At 33.2% G+C, this 17,208-nt stretch overlaps 1 protein-coding gene across 1 annotated transcript; it reads right to left on the bottom strand.

Annotated features, from left to right (window-relative positions):
• Positions 1-1,230: 1,230 nt before the first annotated feature.
• On the bottom strand, positions 1,231-11,350 carry LOC128557122 (uncharacterized). Its single transcript, XM_053543874.1, has 2 exons — positions 11,254-11,350; positions 1,231-6,669 (listed from the first exon to the last, which is right to left on the bottom strand). Exons 1-2 carry the CDS (start codon positions 11,320-11,322, stop codon positions 5,767-5,769), a joined length of 972 nt encoding a protein of 323 aa, XP_053399849.1. The 5' UTR covers positions 11,323-11,350; the 3' UTR covers positions 1,231-5,766.
• Positions 11,351-17,208: the final 5,858 nt, after the last annotated feature.

Below are 17,208 nucleotides of genomic sequence, written 5' to 3'. Positions count from 1 at the left end.
AAAATTTAAAATGAACAATTTAAAAAAATTTTTCCCAAACGGGGATTAAGGGTACCCCAAATTTTGTATTTTAAGGTTTTTGGGTTTTAAAAATTAAAGTTCCCCTTATAAATAAAGGGGGTCAGGAGGGGGGGGGCCCGTGGGGGTTCAGATGTTGAGGGCCCAAAAACGGTAATTCTTAAAACTTTCTTTTATTCCCCGCGTCAAAGGGGTTTTGGGGACAAACAGTTAAAAATCATTCATATAAACTTTAAATTTTTTGTAAAAACAAACAATTTAAATACATTTTAAAATTAATTTAATAATGGTAAAATTAAAAAACATTATTTAAAAATCATTCAACTGTTAAAAAGATTTGAAAATGTTTTTTTTAAAAAAAAAACAAAACCCCTTTCAAGGGCAATCACTTTGTTTAGGGGAAAAAGGCCCTAAAAGGACGGCCGTTTCAAGAAAAAGAAAAAAAATGAATTAAAGTAGACATTTTTTTAAACTAAAATTTCATTGACAAATGTTTTAAATAAAAACAAATTAAAAAAGCTTTTTAATATATGTAGGGGGTTTTTTAAACTGAAGGAATTTAAAATTGTTATAGAAAAATTTTTGTGGCCCTAGGTTTTTAACTAAAAAAAAATTTAGCTTTTACAATTTTGGGGTTTGGGGGGAAATTTTTTTAATATAAATATTCGCTTGGCCCTTTTAGTAAATTATAACCCGGAAAAAAAAAGTTTTAAAAAACTTTCAGCAAATCAATTTTTTAAAACCCCCCATTGTTCAAAATCTTTTACTCCAAAAAACCTTTTTTTAAAGTATCTAATTTTCTATTCCTTTATCTTTGAACTTTTTTTAAGGGTTCCTTAAAAAGTGTTATTTTTGGGTTTTTTTGGAAAAAAAAAAAGAGTTATTAATTAAAAATTTGTTAAAAATCTATGTTAAATTTAAATCAATTTTCGGGGAAACAAAAAATTTTAAAATTGATGGGGAAAAAATAATTTCATACTAAGTTTTTAAAAAATTTTAGTTTTTTCTTTATTAAGGGAAATTTTAAAAAATTTATTTTTTCCCTAAACACGCGACCCGGAACCAAACCCAAAAAAAAAACAAAAAACTCACTTTTGGCCTTTTGGTTTCTTTTTAAAAAATTGGGTTTAAAATAAGCAAACAATATTTTTTAAAAATCTTCTATACTTTTTTTTTCTGGAATTGTTGGGGGGAACAAAAATGAACCCCTTACCCTGCTTCAGCTTATTATCAAATTTCTCTATCATTCAGAATATGTACAGTACTGTTTTCACCGGAAAGATTAATTTCAAATTTAGAGTCTAAAATTTAACAGTATCGGACATGTTGCAGGTTAGTAATGATTTGCACTGGTTAGAAATTGTTGCTGTAATACAGGATAAGAATTATTGACTGTATAAAACAAATAACCTTTTTGTAAAAAAAACAAAACTTAAGGAAAGGAAACTTAACTAAACAGAAATTACTCCGGATGAGCAGATGAATATTTGGTTATGCACACCCGTTCAAGAGGTACGCATACAACCCGATGGTGCTGTACTTATAGAGGTTATAGATGACGAACGCTTTGTCATTTCACTCAGTGTCACACATAACTCAGAGTGAAGCATTTTCACCAATCAGCGCCACTCTTACAAAATCTCTCATTATGGCTGAAAATACCGAGAAAACCTTACCAAGCAATCCGATTGGTACATTATTCAGGCCGCATAAGGTCATACGAGGTCATAAAATCATGCTTAAAACGGCACGCCGAAAAAATAGACAATAATTCGCGATTATATTTTATTTCTGCAGTCAATGTGTTGTAACTGCCCACGATATTGTCCAGCTTTTATACAGAAGATACAGCTTGAAAACTTTCTGGTCATGATAAAGATGTCATAAAATAATATTCAAAATGCCAATCAGACTACTCACACGCGTCTTAATTTGTTTGATGAGTCTGGACACTGACTTAAATTTTAGGCCCAAACAGCTCAAATGCTAGGTCCAGACAGTTTTTATGATTGTCAAATTTGTTTTACATTGCCACAAGGGGTTTCTTATGACTTTTATTTGACCAGTAGGCTTAATTTATTTGCTTTGAGTATACTATTATGTGAATTTCGCAATATGGTCATTGTACCATATAAGATACAATAAATCTCATCTATTTACAATGATCCAAAGTTTGAAATTCTCTTTTTCTTTTGCTATTATGGATTTTAGAAAATATCAATATCTATATACTGTTGTATAGACTTATACAACTAATTCTAGGTCTTTATATATACTATCAAAGCACTTTTTAAAATTAATGAAGACACAATAAATGCGTTTGTTTTCATTTACATACTTTTGAACTAAAGTTAACAGAACAGACACTACATCAACTGTCGATTTACCTTTTCTAAAACCAAACTGTGCATCAGATATAATATTATTATTTTCACAATATGTCATTATCCTTTTATTTAAAATTGTTGTAAATAATTTCGACAAGCAGCTAACCAATGTAATTCCTCTATAATTATTGACATCGCTTTTATTGCCCTTTTTATGTAATGGTACAATTACGCCTTCAGTCCACATTTCAGGAAAATGTCCGCTATCTTGAAAGTAATTGAATATATCACACAAATGTAATGACTAAATATCAATAGATTCTAATAAATATTCATTTAATAATAAATCAATACCAGGTGATTTACCTCTCTTTAGTGTCTGAACAGAATCCAATATTACAGTTATAAATAGGTCTATCTAGAAACTCATCAGATCCACTCAAATCATTGAAATCGTAATTTGTTGAAAAACATTCTGCTTCTTCATTTTTTTGGCCTTAAATATGTCATCTCCAAGTTGGGAAAAATATTTTAAAAAAGTGTCTAAACTTATATTATGCTGAGATTTACTCTTACTGGTAATATACTTCCAAAACTCCTTCGGACTTGAATACCGTAAATTTTCAATACGGGCTATATTTTTCTATTCGTATTTTCTTCGCTTCTGTTTAACACTCCTTTTATATTCATTTTTCATAGTAGCAAATTGCTCCCTATTATAATTCGTTTTATTCCTATTGAAGCTATTCAATGCATTAATATATACTTGTCTTGCTTGTATGCATTCATAATCAAACCAGTTCTTTATTTGCAGAAATAGATACATCAATAAACTTTCGAGTTTTGTGACTTGCATGTTTTTGCTAAACAAAGGACCAGCAACATCATGTATAATAGAGGTAAATCCATTGGTAATGCTATCAATGCATGTACTATCATTTAAATCAACATCTCTTGTCGTATTTAATTCCGTCAGTTTCGATATAAGGCCAGACCGAAAATCATTTCTCAAATCTTGTGACCATGTGTGTTTAACATACGTCTCATTTTCTTCCGTATAATTATCATTACATAAAACGTTACAAAATAAAGAGAACGTTAAAGCCCTGCTACCGTTCTACCTTTTAACCTTGAATTGTCACTGAAAAAAGCATGAAAATCCTGACTATGAACAGTGACGCCTGTCAAATTAGAGTCTGTCTTATATAAAATTCTATATGAAATACCTGTGGTTTTGCATGCTAAAGTTTGGCACGTGGCCATTAACTGTTACCTATTGTAATCATTGGTTGCATAGACACAAAATAATTTGAATAGCCGGGGAGCAGGGCTTTAATGGACTACGATCACTCCATTCGTTAAAATCATGTACCGTAAATTCGTTTATTTTTATAAAATTACATTAATTTGTTAACAAATAATCTATGACTGACGACCCTTGTCTAGACGCATAGGTAAAAGAACCGTTACAATGATCATTGCCTAAACGCCCATTCACAATCCGCAAATTTGTAGATTTACAACGATCTAATAGTTTAATCCCAAATGCATTACAGTATCTCTGGAATATAATCATCAACATCTATGACATCGTTATACATATCACAAGTAATATAATCGTTTCTTAGGCCTACCCGACTATTCCAGTCTCCAATTATATACAGTGACCCATAACTTTCAAAATCAAACACATCGTTTTGAATTAGATCAAATAGATCTATATTACATATATTGTAAGCTGGCGAATCTTCGCACCACAGATAAACTGCACACAGATAAATGTCATTTTCAACACGAAAGAAATTTTTATCTAACTTAATAACAGTATCATTATGGTGACGGACAATCTGTATACCATCTTTCAAAGAGTCTTTGTAATAAATAGCTGTTTCCCCACTAGCACGCTTAGAATTACGATGCCGAACACAAATGTTAAAAAAAAAACTTCTTTCGTGGATTCTACCTACAATTTATGATATACTTTCAATATAAACGCCAAAGGTGATATATTATTCGGGCTGATGACAAAGCTGACATGTGAAAAAGTATGTTCCATCCATCTGTTAAACACAACAACTTTTATACTTATTAACTTAAAACAAAACTAATCGCGGTTTTCAAATCTTGAATGTTTGATATTCAAATGTAATTTAGAACTTTTCGTTTTTAGAAATCTTCAATTATTAAAATTGCATATTTTCTATCCTAATTTGTTTCATGTTACCTATTCCTTCTTTTTTCCTTTTGGACTATTGCCCTTGTTTTGGAAAACTCATTGTAATATACACTTAGCTTATTATAAGCAATGCACATTTCGCTGACAATTCGTCATATTCTTCTCCTGCATCATCCCAATCGCGACATCTTTCATATTCTTCTAGTTCATCTTCCAAATCTCAACTTATTTCATATTCTTCTCGTTCATCTTGGAATGCGGCATGGCATGGGAATCCATGTGACCGTGGAGACTCATGACGTGCTGGATATCCCTAGCCGCGGCCTGGGGTGCGTGCTCCCGGAACTTTGGACAGTACCGCGTTATTTCGCACCTATCCTACAACTGTCAACTGTAATTAAGTAATTTAATTGAGACAAAGCACATGCCGACTGAAATACTATTTTCAAGCACATGTCTGCACTAGCTCTTTGAAGATGTGCCAGTTTAGCTTCTCAATGACAGCTGAAGCCCAGCACAGCATTGTCACCCATGTGCTTTGTGCGTTCGTTACAAAGTATTTAAAATAATGAACATAATAATGTTTCTAATCAACTCACTAACGCATCTTTAGACATCCAATGATACTCCCATCTGTATTATTATTAATCCACAATGATTGAATATTATTACAATCCTCACTTCTAACAAAACAAATACCAGGTAACCTTTTCACTGTCAGTGCACATACTTTTGCATACTTTTACCAAGCGAACCAATCAGTTGCGAGAACGTACCGATAAACACGCCCATGTGTAGTCATTCGCACATTTAACAGCTTTGACCCAGTGATCGAGTCAATACACATTGTCACGTGACATGTGTACTTAGTTAAATATAGTCTGTTTCAAAAGTTATAGTTTCCCTTTCCCGCTGCCGAAATGCTCCAAATAGACCATAATCATAAAAATAGTATTTGTTTTGCGTGTAGGACTGGGATGGGGCTGGAGACACATTCGCAGTACTGTAAAATACTTATTTGCTGTAGTGTGGATGCGCCCTTACCCCCAAAACAGTCCAATCAGTGAAAATGTAATTCTACTTCCTAGCATATTTTAGAATTGAAATTAATAACACCATGCCACGTATAATTGTATTGTATTTAGAGCAACTGTTCGCTCATACGTCATGTAATATGATTTGAGATGAAATAAAGTGTTGTCTATGTCTATGTCCTAGTCGCGACTTCTTTCATAGTCTTCCCGTTCATCTTCCAAATCGTAACTTCTTACCTTTTCTGCTGATGCAACAATACAAATAAAAATTCTCCATAAAAGTTTCTTCACTTTTATATTCCGCGAAATCATCAGATGTATCGGAACCTTCAGATGTATCGTAGCCTTCATATGTATCGTAACCTTCAGATGTATCGTAACCTTCACATGTATCGTAACCTTCAGATGTATCGTAATCTTCAGATGTATCGTAACCTTCAGATGTATCGTAATCTTCAGATGTATCGTAACCTTCAGATGTATCGTAACCTTCAGATGTATCGGAATCTTCAGTTGAAAATTTTCGATTAAACAATGCTTCCACATTCACAGCTTTGACGTATTTTGCTGGAATTAAACCCTTAATTAAAACTTCTTCGTATTTCCTAGCATAGTTTTGCAATTTTTTATTTCCCTCTAAATAGCTCATGCGGACTTTTTCATCTGATAGATCGATGATTTCAACGTCCTCGGTTTTTAATGCTTCTCTATTAATCCTAACGACTGTCATTTTTTTCATTATTTCAGTATCTGTTGGTTTTTCTCCTTTCGCCTTTTCTTTGGGGTTTTTTCTGTCATTTTTGACTTGCTTGTTGTATTTTGATTTTTTATTCGTTTCTTTCTTATCGTCCTTTGCTACCTCTTTTGACTTTTTCTCCTCTTTCCGCTTCTTTAACGTTTGTGAACGCCTTACTGCAAGCAAACAGAAGGCTCTTATTGCATCCTTTGATGCTGTCGTAGAGATAAATGGCGATTCCTTCAAACCGTTCACGTGAGAAGATACTTCTGCTTTAGCTGCGTTAGGAAAGCGAGCAGACAACCCTTTTTTGTAGTCCTCGTCATCTCTAAGAAGTCGATATAAACATGTTTTAAAAGGCATGTCTAGTTGATTGTCCTGAAGTAGTAAAGTAACTTACTTTTTATTCTTATATATTTTTGATGGCACTTTAAGTTTATGAAATCTTGCACAGACAATTAAGCACATGTACTCTGATTCCACGCAAGTAATTATCAATTTTCAAATATCAATCAGGCAAATGAATAAGGCGTATTGTCTTCTTAAAAAAATTCACGTAGGATACTGCTATGCTCCAAGATCGAACTCCCAATATCTCAAATGGTAGCCGTGTGTTCTACTTACAGCGCCAACTGAGCTGATTTAAACAATAAAAACCAACAAGATAGCATCAAAGTAACTGTTCTATCATAAAGAGTAAGTAATAAATTGATAAAAAAGCTAAAACTGCTTTTAAAATATCCTACTTACACAATATATCGTGTATGGTATCCATTAACTTTGTAGATAAAATATATTATAAAGACTCAAGTTTCCTTATCGGCACCCTCTTCAAAAAATAATATATGAAATACATTTTACACTTTGTCATCCGACTTAAAGCACCAATACATGTTTCATCAGCTGAGCTGTATAATAATTGTTTGTTGAGAGCATTTTCTTTTGTTAATGTTTTGTTTTCACTCTAGAAGAGGTACGTTGCAATGTGTCATGTGTCATGTCTCATGTCTCAATGATATGTTACAATGTCTCAACAATAACATTTGAAAATATTTCAACGACAGTTGCTACGTATACAGTGATTCTGATGCTCTATCACTTTGGAAAATTGAACATAGTAAATACGAACAAAATAAGGTGTTTGACCCTTGTCCATCTTTCAATTTGAACAGTGCCATTAACTGCCTGAAGGTGTGCTTATCAAAATAATACTGACTGAAAAGCGAACACTGCAGATCTTGAAAACTTCAGTCTGAAAGGTCCGCACGGGTGTGCAGGTTGGTCATGATCTACACTGGTCGCCAAGGCAGTATCAATTGTGTCCAGCATGATAAGGATTAAGCTAATAAAGTCTTGTTATGCTTGAAACTGAAAAGGGATACTGATTTACATAGGAGGGAACATTTCAAGGACAGTAATGCGTGAAATTAATCAAACTAACAGAGTAATATCACAATAACTCCTTTAATGTTTTATATATGTGTGATTTTTCTGCTTGGTTTTATTTCTGTATTTTTGCATTCATTATTTATGTTTAGTTAATTCTTATTTCAATCTTATTTTAGATTTGTATTTCTGTAAAGCACTTTTGATCTAACCTACCCTGCGGCCGGCTGGACGAATAGCCGCCGTTGTGTTGACTACACGTAGTGATTTGACTGATACTTTATTGAAATTTTTTACTTATGTTATCACCAAATAACCCTAAACTTTCTTTTAAATATTCAGAATTGGCCGATGATAATAAAACAAGAGGGCCATGAAGGCCCTGTATCGCTCACCTGACCTATTGACCTAAAGATCATCAAGATTAACATTCTGATCAAGTTTCATTAAGATATAGTCATAAACGTGGCCTCTAAAATGTTTACTAGCTTTTCCTTTGATTTGACCCGGTGACCTAGTTTTTGATCCGGCATGACCCAGATTCAAACTTGACCTAGAGAGCATCAAGTTTAACATTAGGACTAAGTTTCATGACGATACAGTCATAAATATGGCCTCTAGCTTGTTAACAAGCTTTTCCTTTGATTTGACCTGGTGGCCTAGTTTTTAACCCCACCTAACCCAGATTTAAACTTGAGCTATAGATCATCAAGATTAACATTTTGACCACGTTTCATCAAGATATGGTCATAAATGTGGCCTCTACAGTGTAAACTATCTTTTCCTTTGATTTGACCAGGAGACCTAGTTTTTAATTCTACATGACTCAAATTAAAACTGGACCTTAAGATAATCAATATTAACATTCTGACTAAGTTTCATAAAGATATAGTCATAAATGTGACCTCTACAGTGTTAACAAGCTTTTCCTTTGATTTGATCTGATGACCTAGTTTTTGACCCTAGATAACCCAATATCAAATTCCTGCAAGCCTTTATTGAGGGCAACATTCTGACCAAATTCCATTAAGATTAGACTAAAAATGTGGCCTCTAGAGTGTTAACAAGCTTTTCCTTAGATTTGACCTGGTGATCTAGCTTTTTACCCAGATAACCAAATATCAAACTCGTCTAAGATTTTATTAAGGGTAACATTCTAACCAAGTTTCATTAAGAATGGGCCAAAACTGTGACCTTTAGGGTGTTAACAAGGTTTTCCTTTGATTTGACCTGATGACCTAGTTTTTAACCCCAGATAATCAAATATCAAACTTGTCCAAGATTTTATTGAGGGTAACATTTTGACCTAATTTCATATGGGCCAAAATTGTGACCTCTAGGGTGTTAACAAGGTTTTCCTTTGATTTGACCTTGTGACCTAGTTTTTGACTTCAGATGACTCAATATCGAACTCGTCCAAGATTTTATTAAGGGTAACATTCTAACCAAGTTTCATTAAGATTGGGCCAAACAAGTGACCTCTAAAGTGTTAACAGTCAAATTGTTTACGACGGACGGACGAACGCACGGACGGACGACGACGGACACAGGGCTATCACAAAAGCTCATTTTTGAGCACTTCGTGCTCAGGTGAGCTAAAAATCGTCCAGCCGCAGGGTACTTGTGCTTTTGACATGTACGTACACATAGAAAGAGAGTCGCACCGACACGATTAAGGTCATAAGGCGACTTTTCCAGTTTTTAATGGTGAAGGAAGACCCAGAGTGTCCCTCCGAGCATCATTTCATTACAGATGAACAGCGGGACAGTAGAATCATCGACGTTCCATAAGCCAGTTGGATAGCTTCCTCACATGAAAATTCTACACCAAAAGCGAGGTTTCGATCCCACATCGTTGACCGGCAAGTGATTCGTAGTCAGTCTGAGAGACATTAACCACTTGACCATAGAAACCCCCGAAAACTACCCCTACACACATACACACCTCGAGTCCTTTATAAATGTAATGACAAGCGCGTAGCTACCTTTACGCAAATACACAGCTGCGTAGTGAAAATCTGGCTACCATACACAATTAATTGGCTAGTGTCATGCAACGGATGGCTTCATACACTATCATTGCTTACTTCATATTGTGTCTGAAGTATAGTAAACTCCGGTTTTAGCGAACTCATCGGGACAAGCAAGTGCGTTTTCGTTATATCCTGAGTTTGTAATAAAAATATAGCGAACCTGTTTCTTAAAGATATTATTTGTATAGCCAGTTTGATTTATAATTAATATGATTAACTGATTTAACGTGCATTGAAATTCACATATTGTGTTTGTAGTTTTATAACAATTAAGGTACAGTTTTGCAATTTATCTCATAATCCTACTATCTGATTGCTTATTTTGTAATAATCCTGACCATGTGAAATATTACAATCATACATTGTCTAGAAGAAAATTTCTATAACAAAATTATAATACAGTGTTAACCATTAATAAAATGCTGGTTGAGAAATCGGAAAAAATACATTTTCAAGGCTAAAAGCTTTTGAATATGACTTTTTGTATAACACTGCAGACGTAATTTGTCTCGCATAATATTTACTTTATCTTGAGCTGAGCGCGAAACTATTGTAACGTTATATAAATAAAATAATAAGATATAATAGCTTCACGCTCAGCCTTTGATATCATAGATATATGTTACTATTGTACTTAAGTGTATGAAATTATCAATTATTATTCCATAGAAAATAAAATTCAATAGAAATCCATTCATTGCACCTAGATAAATCTTAAGCTATTGAAACCGGTACAAGTCATACGATATTACAGTATTTGACAACCAATTCACAGTGAGATAGATATGTCTTTCTATATAATTGGTGATTTAATATTTTCAATGCGTATTACGTACCTAAATTACATGTATAATATTTCGAAAGACCTTAAACAACATTTTTAAAAAACATCAAAACAAGATTTCAGTGTTTTTTTAGATGTCGTTTAGATAATATTATATCAACAATCCCGTTACGTTTAAATATTTGTTTTATGATTCAATATTGTTGGTACGAAATCTACCCAAAGCTAATGTTAAAGCCTGAAATTTTCATAGTTTCGCACTTCGCCATTGTGATCTCGCGCTTCGTCTTTCTCGCTTCTCTGTCATGGGAAGACGATACCCGAAATGCGAGATGAAAATGACAAAGCACGAAATGGACTTTTTTATTTTTTTTTTTTCGAAATTTTTAGCTTCACCATCATGATTTCATGATACACACATCTCTTGTCATCCAATCATAGTGATGTTCTGAAAGTGTGTTACCATCAACCATCTGTTTTGAATACTGCACACATATAACATGGATCAATGAACCACAAATTGCACGTGCAATATTGCACGCATATCTAGTAAAATAATACACTTTATATAAAGATTAAGAACGAATAAGGTTTTATACCTCTGCGTACTATGAAGAATGCCGTAGCTACGCGCCTGAATGATATAGTAATTAATAATGATATTTCAAGTAATATTTATTATTATAATTATTATTATTATTATTGATCGATTGATTAATTGTACAAATATTTAAACAAATACTTTTAAAAGATACTTACGTCTTTTACTTTCATAACCTGACAGTAAGAATGGTTCTTTGAAAACGAAAGAAGAAGTTTAATTTGCATGATTACACAAAACCTTGTAAAATGTTTGTATTGGTAGTGCCTTGACGATTTATGCTTGTTTCAGCTTTATGTTTACCAAGTGAAAAATCAAGGGCTTGGGAAGACTGCTGGAGGCGGGTTTTGGCAGATCTCTTTCCTGTTATATTTCACTGACTTTAGATTTAATGCTACTCGTTGACACATCAGATGATGCAGAGAATGACTGCATTTACAGATTGTCTGTTAACAAAAGCAATTGCATTAAACCTTTCAGAGGACAAGTTTTATCTCAAGAAAAGAAACGAACAGATTAAACGCTGAAGATAAAATTAGTAACAAAACCAACCCTAAAAGTAATTATCCACTCCTCCACAAATGTATGAAAATCGCACTTACAGGCATATTTGTGCTATTATTGATAACACACTAATGAATAATTATTGTGCCATCAAATTACAATATTAAAGGCGTACGCTAGAATTCCCTATATATGAGATGGGCGAAAATTTTCCCAATAACAGAATTTCTTTAAACTTTGGATATTGATGGACAATCACCTAAGAAACAAAAAGATGCAATAAAAATCATAGGTCACCGGATTCGAAAAAGAGTTATCTGCCCTTGAAAACGTCATTTTTGGGAGAAATGCCATTTTCAAGTGCAGATAACTCTTTTTCAATCCCGGTGACCTATGATTTTTATTGCATTTTTGTGTTTCTTAGATGATTGTCCTTCAATATCCAAAGTTTGAAGAAATTCTGTTTTTGGGAAAATTTTCGCACCAAATTCTAGCATACGTCCTTAAGTAACAAGTCGAACACCAAATGTTTATATATTACCATGAAACATCAGCACATCTATTAGGGGAAGTGGAACTAAAATACAAACTTCAAGTAGGCATCAAATATTTTAGATGTAAGTGCAGCTAATTGCATGAAAGTACATACTCCGAAAAAAATAATCAAAATATCATTTTCTGAAAAAGAGTTATATGAGGTAAAAAAAAAGATCCTGGGTAAATTGCTCAGAAAAAAATGGAGACAACTCCGCTTATACATTATTGCAGGCTTATATCGTTTTCTTGCGAACGACAAGAAGAAGAAAGAAGAAGAAGAAGATATCGTTTTCTCCTGGGTCAAGTGACGAAGGGGTTCTGGTTTAAACGCAATATTTGGTATCGAAACCGCTCCTAAAAATAAAAAATCTCCGATTAAGGGTCTTAAAATCTTGAAAATTCAAACTATTCTTGTCAATATATCTCTAACGTTACCATTGATAGGATTTCAGATTATTGTGACGAAATGTTGGACACATGGCTATATCCCTTTCTGTTAAAAGTTCAAATAAAGTAGTCCAAAACTAATCGGGATTCGAGACAAAGTGGTTCTGCAATCTGTGAAAAGATCCATTGGAAGCATAAAACTTAACCATGCAACATAATAGCAGACGCGGCATGATCGAGTCTGTTCATGAAAGGTAAACTTAGCAACGCCCCTCAAGCCACCTAGGAACGACCCTATTACAAATGTATCTATAGTAAAAATGGATGTACTCCATGATCCTAATAGACTAGAAAATATAATCACACTGAGTCCGAGTTCATTTCAGACTTACATAGAAATTTAAGAATGTCATTATACATGTATGGATGGTGCTCCTAAAGGCGATATTGGAACACCTGTCAAACTTTATAGTATTTTTTATTTCTATGTCAATAAACTTGTATTCTGTTAAAAACAAAACCCAAAAAAGAGTTCCAAAATATTAAATGAAACACTACAAACATCCCAACTGCTTCGTCCTTCCATCATATTCTTTATTGGCTTTCCCCCTTTCTGCTCTTAGATCATCGATTTCCTTTGATACCTTCACTTCATTCTCGTCTAACGCATTCTTGGCTTCAAACTTCAACTTTTGAAATTCCTCGGTCATTTTCTCCCGGGTTTGTTTCAGTTGCTGCAAAGAAACCAGAACGAGGTTGCCGGTGCTCTTTATTCCCTTTTCCATCTTGCCTACATTAAATTCCACTTTAACCATTTTCTCCAACCGTTGTTCTTCATAAGCAAATTTAGAACAAACTGGTTCAGAAACAGCCGGTGGTAAGATTAAACAGGAAAAAAAAGTGAAAGTATCGTTTCCATGTTGAAATGGGTACAGGTTTAACTTTCGATGTTGCAGGCTGTAAAGTGCAAGCAGAAATGAAAGAAACACGTACCAGTTTATGAATTTAAACCGAAGAAAAGATGTTTAGTATATTAACATATTTGTTGATCCCAACGGGTCTTGCTTTAAAGATGTTTCCATTTTACCCGAGTACGCGATTTCTGGAAATAACATGAGGCAAGGAAGCTATCTGCATCCGTAATGTATAGACCATACACCCGTTCCCATTAAAATCAACTGTCTAATTAATCATTTTCTTTGAGCATTTTCCTATATTTCTTCGATCCCCTAATTTGCTGGAATCATAACAATGGAAATTACGTAGGAATTGTACAAATATTAAATGTATTAAAATTAATTTATTAATTAAATTAAATTAAATTATTATTAAATAAATAAATAAACAATTGACCTCGAATACAACATTTTTTGGTTAATACGAAATATTATCAAAAAATTTAGACATAGCGAAAGAAAATTAGTGTTGGTTGAATACTATAAACGTTTCGAAAGCGACCTACGGCGATCAGTAATTGTACCTCTTAAAAATATAACCACCGACTGCTGTAAATTGTTAGTTATATTTTTACTTTTATTTGTCTCACAGGCACAACTTTTCTTTGAAAATATCGTCGTAAAACAGAAAGGAGAAATACAGACCTAATTCTTGTTCCTTGCAGGTAGTCCGACGTTACGTCAACCGTACCGTGTTTTATCAAAAGTAAGTAAAACACATATTAGAACTAACTTATAAATTTAACGCTGATACAAACTAAGGTATGCAGTTTCGTAAGCAGCAAAATACAACATATATTTAGGGTATGCAAACATTCCGAATTTCCAAACACATGACGATCCACATATTACTGTAGTTACTTATGTATCAAAGTTCCAGAAAACATGTTCCATCGGTCGGTGTCCTGTTCAATCAGTATTTCTCCTGTGGCCGCATTCCAGCTTTTTACTGAAGCCGTCTGACTAGCTTTCAAAACAGCCGTTGTTTCGATGTTAAAACAAATGAAATCTTTTACTCCATTTCCCCAGTATCTGCTCATAGCATATACAATATTTTCAATATAGATTCCGAATGTAATATGTTTTCCCGACTGGAGACACAGATGACTTGTAAAAAGATATGTTCCATCTATAGGAGCTGTAAATATCCCTGTAGTGTTGTCATAGACGTTTCCAATGTTTACAGTGTTCTTGGTGAACACAATCACTGCATTGTCGTCTGGGTCAAGTGAGGAAGGGGTTCTGGCTTTAAATGAATATTTGGTACCACAGCTGCCTCTTAAAAAGAAAAAGAAAATAAAAAATTGACTTTATCGAATTCAAGGCATATATTTGTTTCACCTAGTTTCAAACCACTATTAAGAACTTGACATCAACTGCCCTCTTTGACATTTACGTGGATTTCAAACATTTACCCCGTATGAAATAAGGGAATACCATGTTCTTATTTGCCACCCTCTGCTGTAATTGATGATATTTGATAGAAAATGTACACCAACGGTCTGTCTGACTTAAATACTTTATGTGGAATCTAAAGAATATCTTAAAATTGAAGTATACTAGAAGTTAGTCTATGTCTACATCTTTCCTTTTATGTGCATTTCTAAAGTAATTCAGTTTCTATTCAACATATGACCAAAGCATTCACGTTGTATATCGTCCGATATACCATGGTGTGGAATTCAGGAATTGAACCACGAGGGTGTTAAATATCAAAGCATTTACAAGTAGATATTGAACCATTGTAAATCTTACGATAAATCACAAGAAAGCCTTGATTATTTTCATTTACATGTTCATTAAAACATGATGATAAATAAAAGTTATGCTGTGCTTGATTCGTCCAAGCAGTAATGAAGCGGACATCATGTGGCTATTTGTATCTTGATCGACGTAATCATGTTCTCTCAACGTTCCGCGCGTGAACCTTTATCTATCCGGGTTTGCTTCAGTTGCTGCAAAGATTCCAGAACGAGGTTATTGGTATTCTTTATTTCCTTTTCCATCTGCCCAACATTAAATTCCACTCTAACCATTTTCTCGAGGAGTTGTTCTTCATAGGCAAATTTAGAACAAACTGGTTCAGAAACAGTTGGTGTTAAGAATAAACAAACAAAAAGAAAGAAGCGCAGCCGTTTGAAATCCATTTTCGCAAATGCGTGTTTCATGTTTTCTGAATACTTTTTCAATATTTAAAATGTCTTCAGCTACAATACTTAAACGTTACGTTCCTTAACAATGAGCGTTCACAAATAAAATAGAGTTCTTGTGGAACTACTGTTTTTTTTATATTTTCTGTAACTTTATCATACTTCTCTGTTACTTTTCAAGTAATGCTCCGGAGAAGCCTTACTTTGTATAGTAAAGGGAGATAATTCAAAACTTAGGTAAAGTAGAGTTATGAATTTTTGACGATACCTTTCCCGTCAATGGCCTCCAACTGGTTCAGAAATTGTTGGTGTTAAGAGCAAACATACGGTGCCCCTATATATATATATATATATATATATATATATATATATATATATATATATATATATATATATATATATATATATATATATATATAAACGAAATAAAAAAAAGTCTCACATTACCTAAGTGGAAAAAAGTGTGTAACATGTCACTTTAGGGGCACCGTACATTTTACCGTGAGACAATGCTTTATTTTCCTGAATATTTGTTAAATATCATAAAATTGCTAATGACACAACGTTTTGTTCCCGGTCACCACAAGTAAAAATCAGTACTATTTGTGTCACACGCATGAAATGGAAATGTCAGAATAACTGTTTGTTTCACATTATCTGTACAGTAACATTATAATAGTTTCAGTAAAAGGATTTTGTTATGTTTGTTGAAAAGTATCACCAGTTACAGTTTGCGTTTAACGATAAAATAGTTTCTAGAATATCAAAATACTGATTTCATGTTTATATTACCATTATAAAATTATTTGTTGCTTAAACATCTTGTTTCGAAAGATGTGAAATTAAAAGTAAATGTTCTGCTGTGCCAGAGAAGGGATATATTAAATGATTACACTAAAGAACTAAAACGAGTTTCTTTACGGACTTTATTATACACAAATCTGACAAACTACTTACTCCATATGCTTTTTGTTTGTTCCGTTATCATCTTCTATCCTTTACTCTTTTCAAATTTCCAAACAAATGCATCAGCTTCAACTTTTGTTCAACTTGTTATTCATGTTCTTTTTGGTGCAAAACACCGCGAAGTTTGATCTGGATTAGATCAATACATTATCAAGAACGAAAGCCAGACTCCTTTCCAATCGTTCCACGTGTGTCGTAATGAAGAAGTGTTTTGACATGTGTACAATGTAAAATACAGACCACTTGATTAGTAAATAGGAATATCTTTTTCTTTTATATACAAATCGTGTTGCAAAAAATATATCTCCCTAGTTATTCCTTTTATTCAAAAAACGCTAAGGAATAACACATATGGAAAAAAGATGGAAGTGCTTCCCTTATTGAAAAATATTAAGACTTTCAAAGTCTGTTGAGATCAAGTAATCTGAACTAATATTTATTTATTTCTTCATAACTATGAAAAGACTTTTTTCCCTAGGCTCATCTCAACAGTAAGATTAGAGATAAGAGATATTGTAAATTTTTACAAAAGTGCTATTAAAAGGATTTTATGGCAAAGAAATTTATTTTAAAGGAATATAACGGCTGATGCCAGTCTAAAAATACTCCACAA

This window comes from Mercenaria mercenaria, chromosome 5 (genome assembly GCF_021730395.1).
Source record: "Mercenaria mercenaria strain notata chromosome 5, MADL_Memer_1, whole genome shotgun sequence".
Taxonomy (NCBI): domain Eukaryota; kingdom Metazoa; phylum Mollusca; class Bivalvia; order Venerida; family Veneridae; genus Mercenaria; species Mercenaria mercenaria.
The sequence above is the reverse complement of the archived record's forward strand: the minus strand, read 5'-3'. Positions and strand labels throughout refer to the sequence as shown.

Coding starts and splice junctions, on each gene's coding strand:
- LOC128557122 (XM_053543874.1), bottom strand. CDS start 11,322: ATGCAAATTAAACTTCTTCTTTCGTTTTCAAAGAACCATTCTTACTGT. Junction 6,670..11,253: donor AGGTTATGAAAGTAAAAGAC/GTAAGTATCTTT, acceptor TTACTACTTCAG/GACAATCAACTAGACATGCC.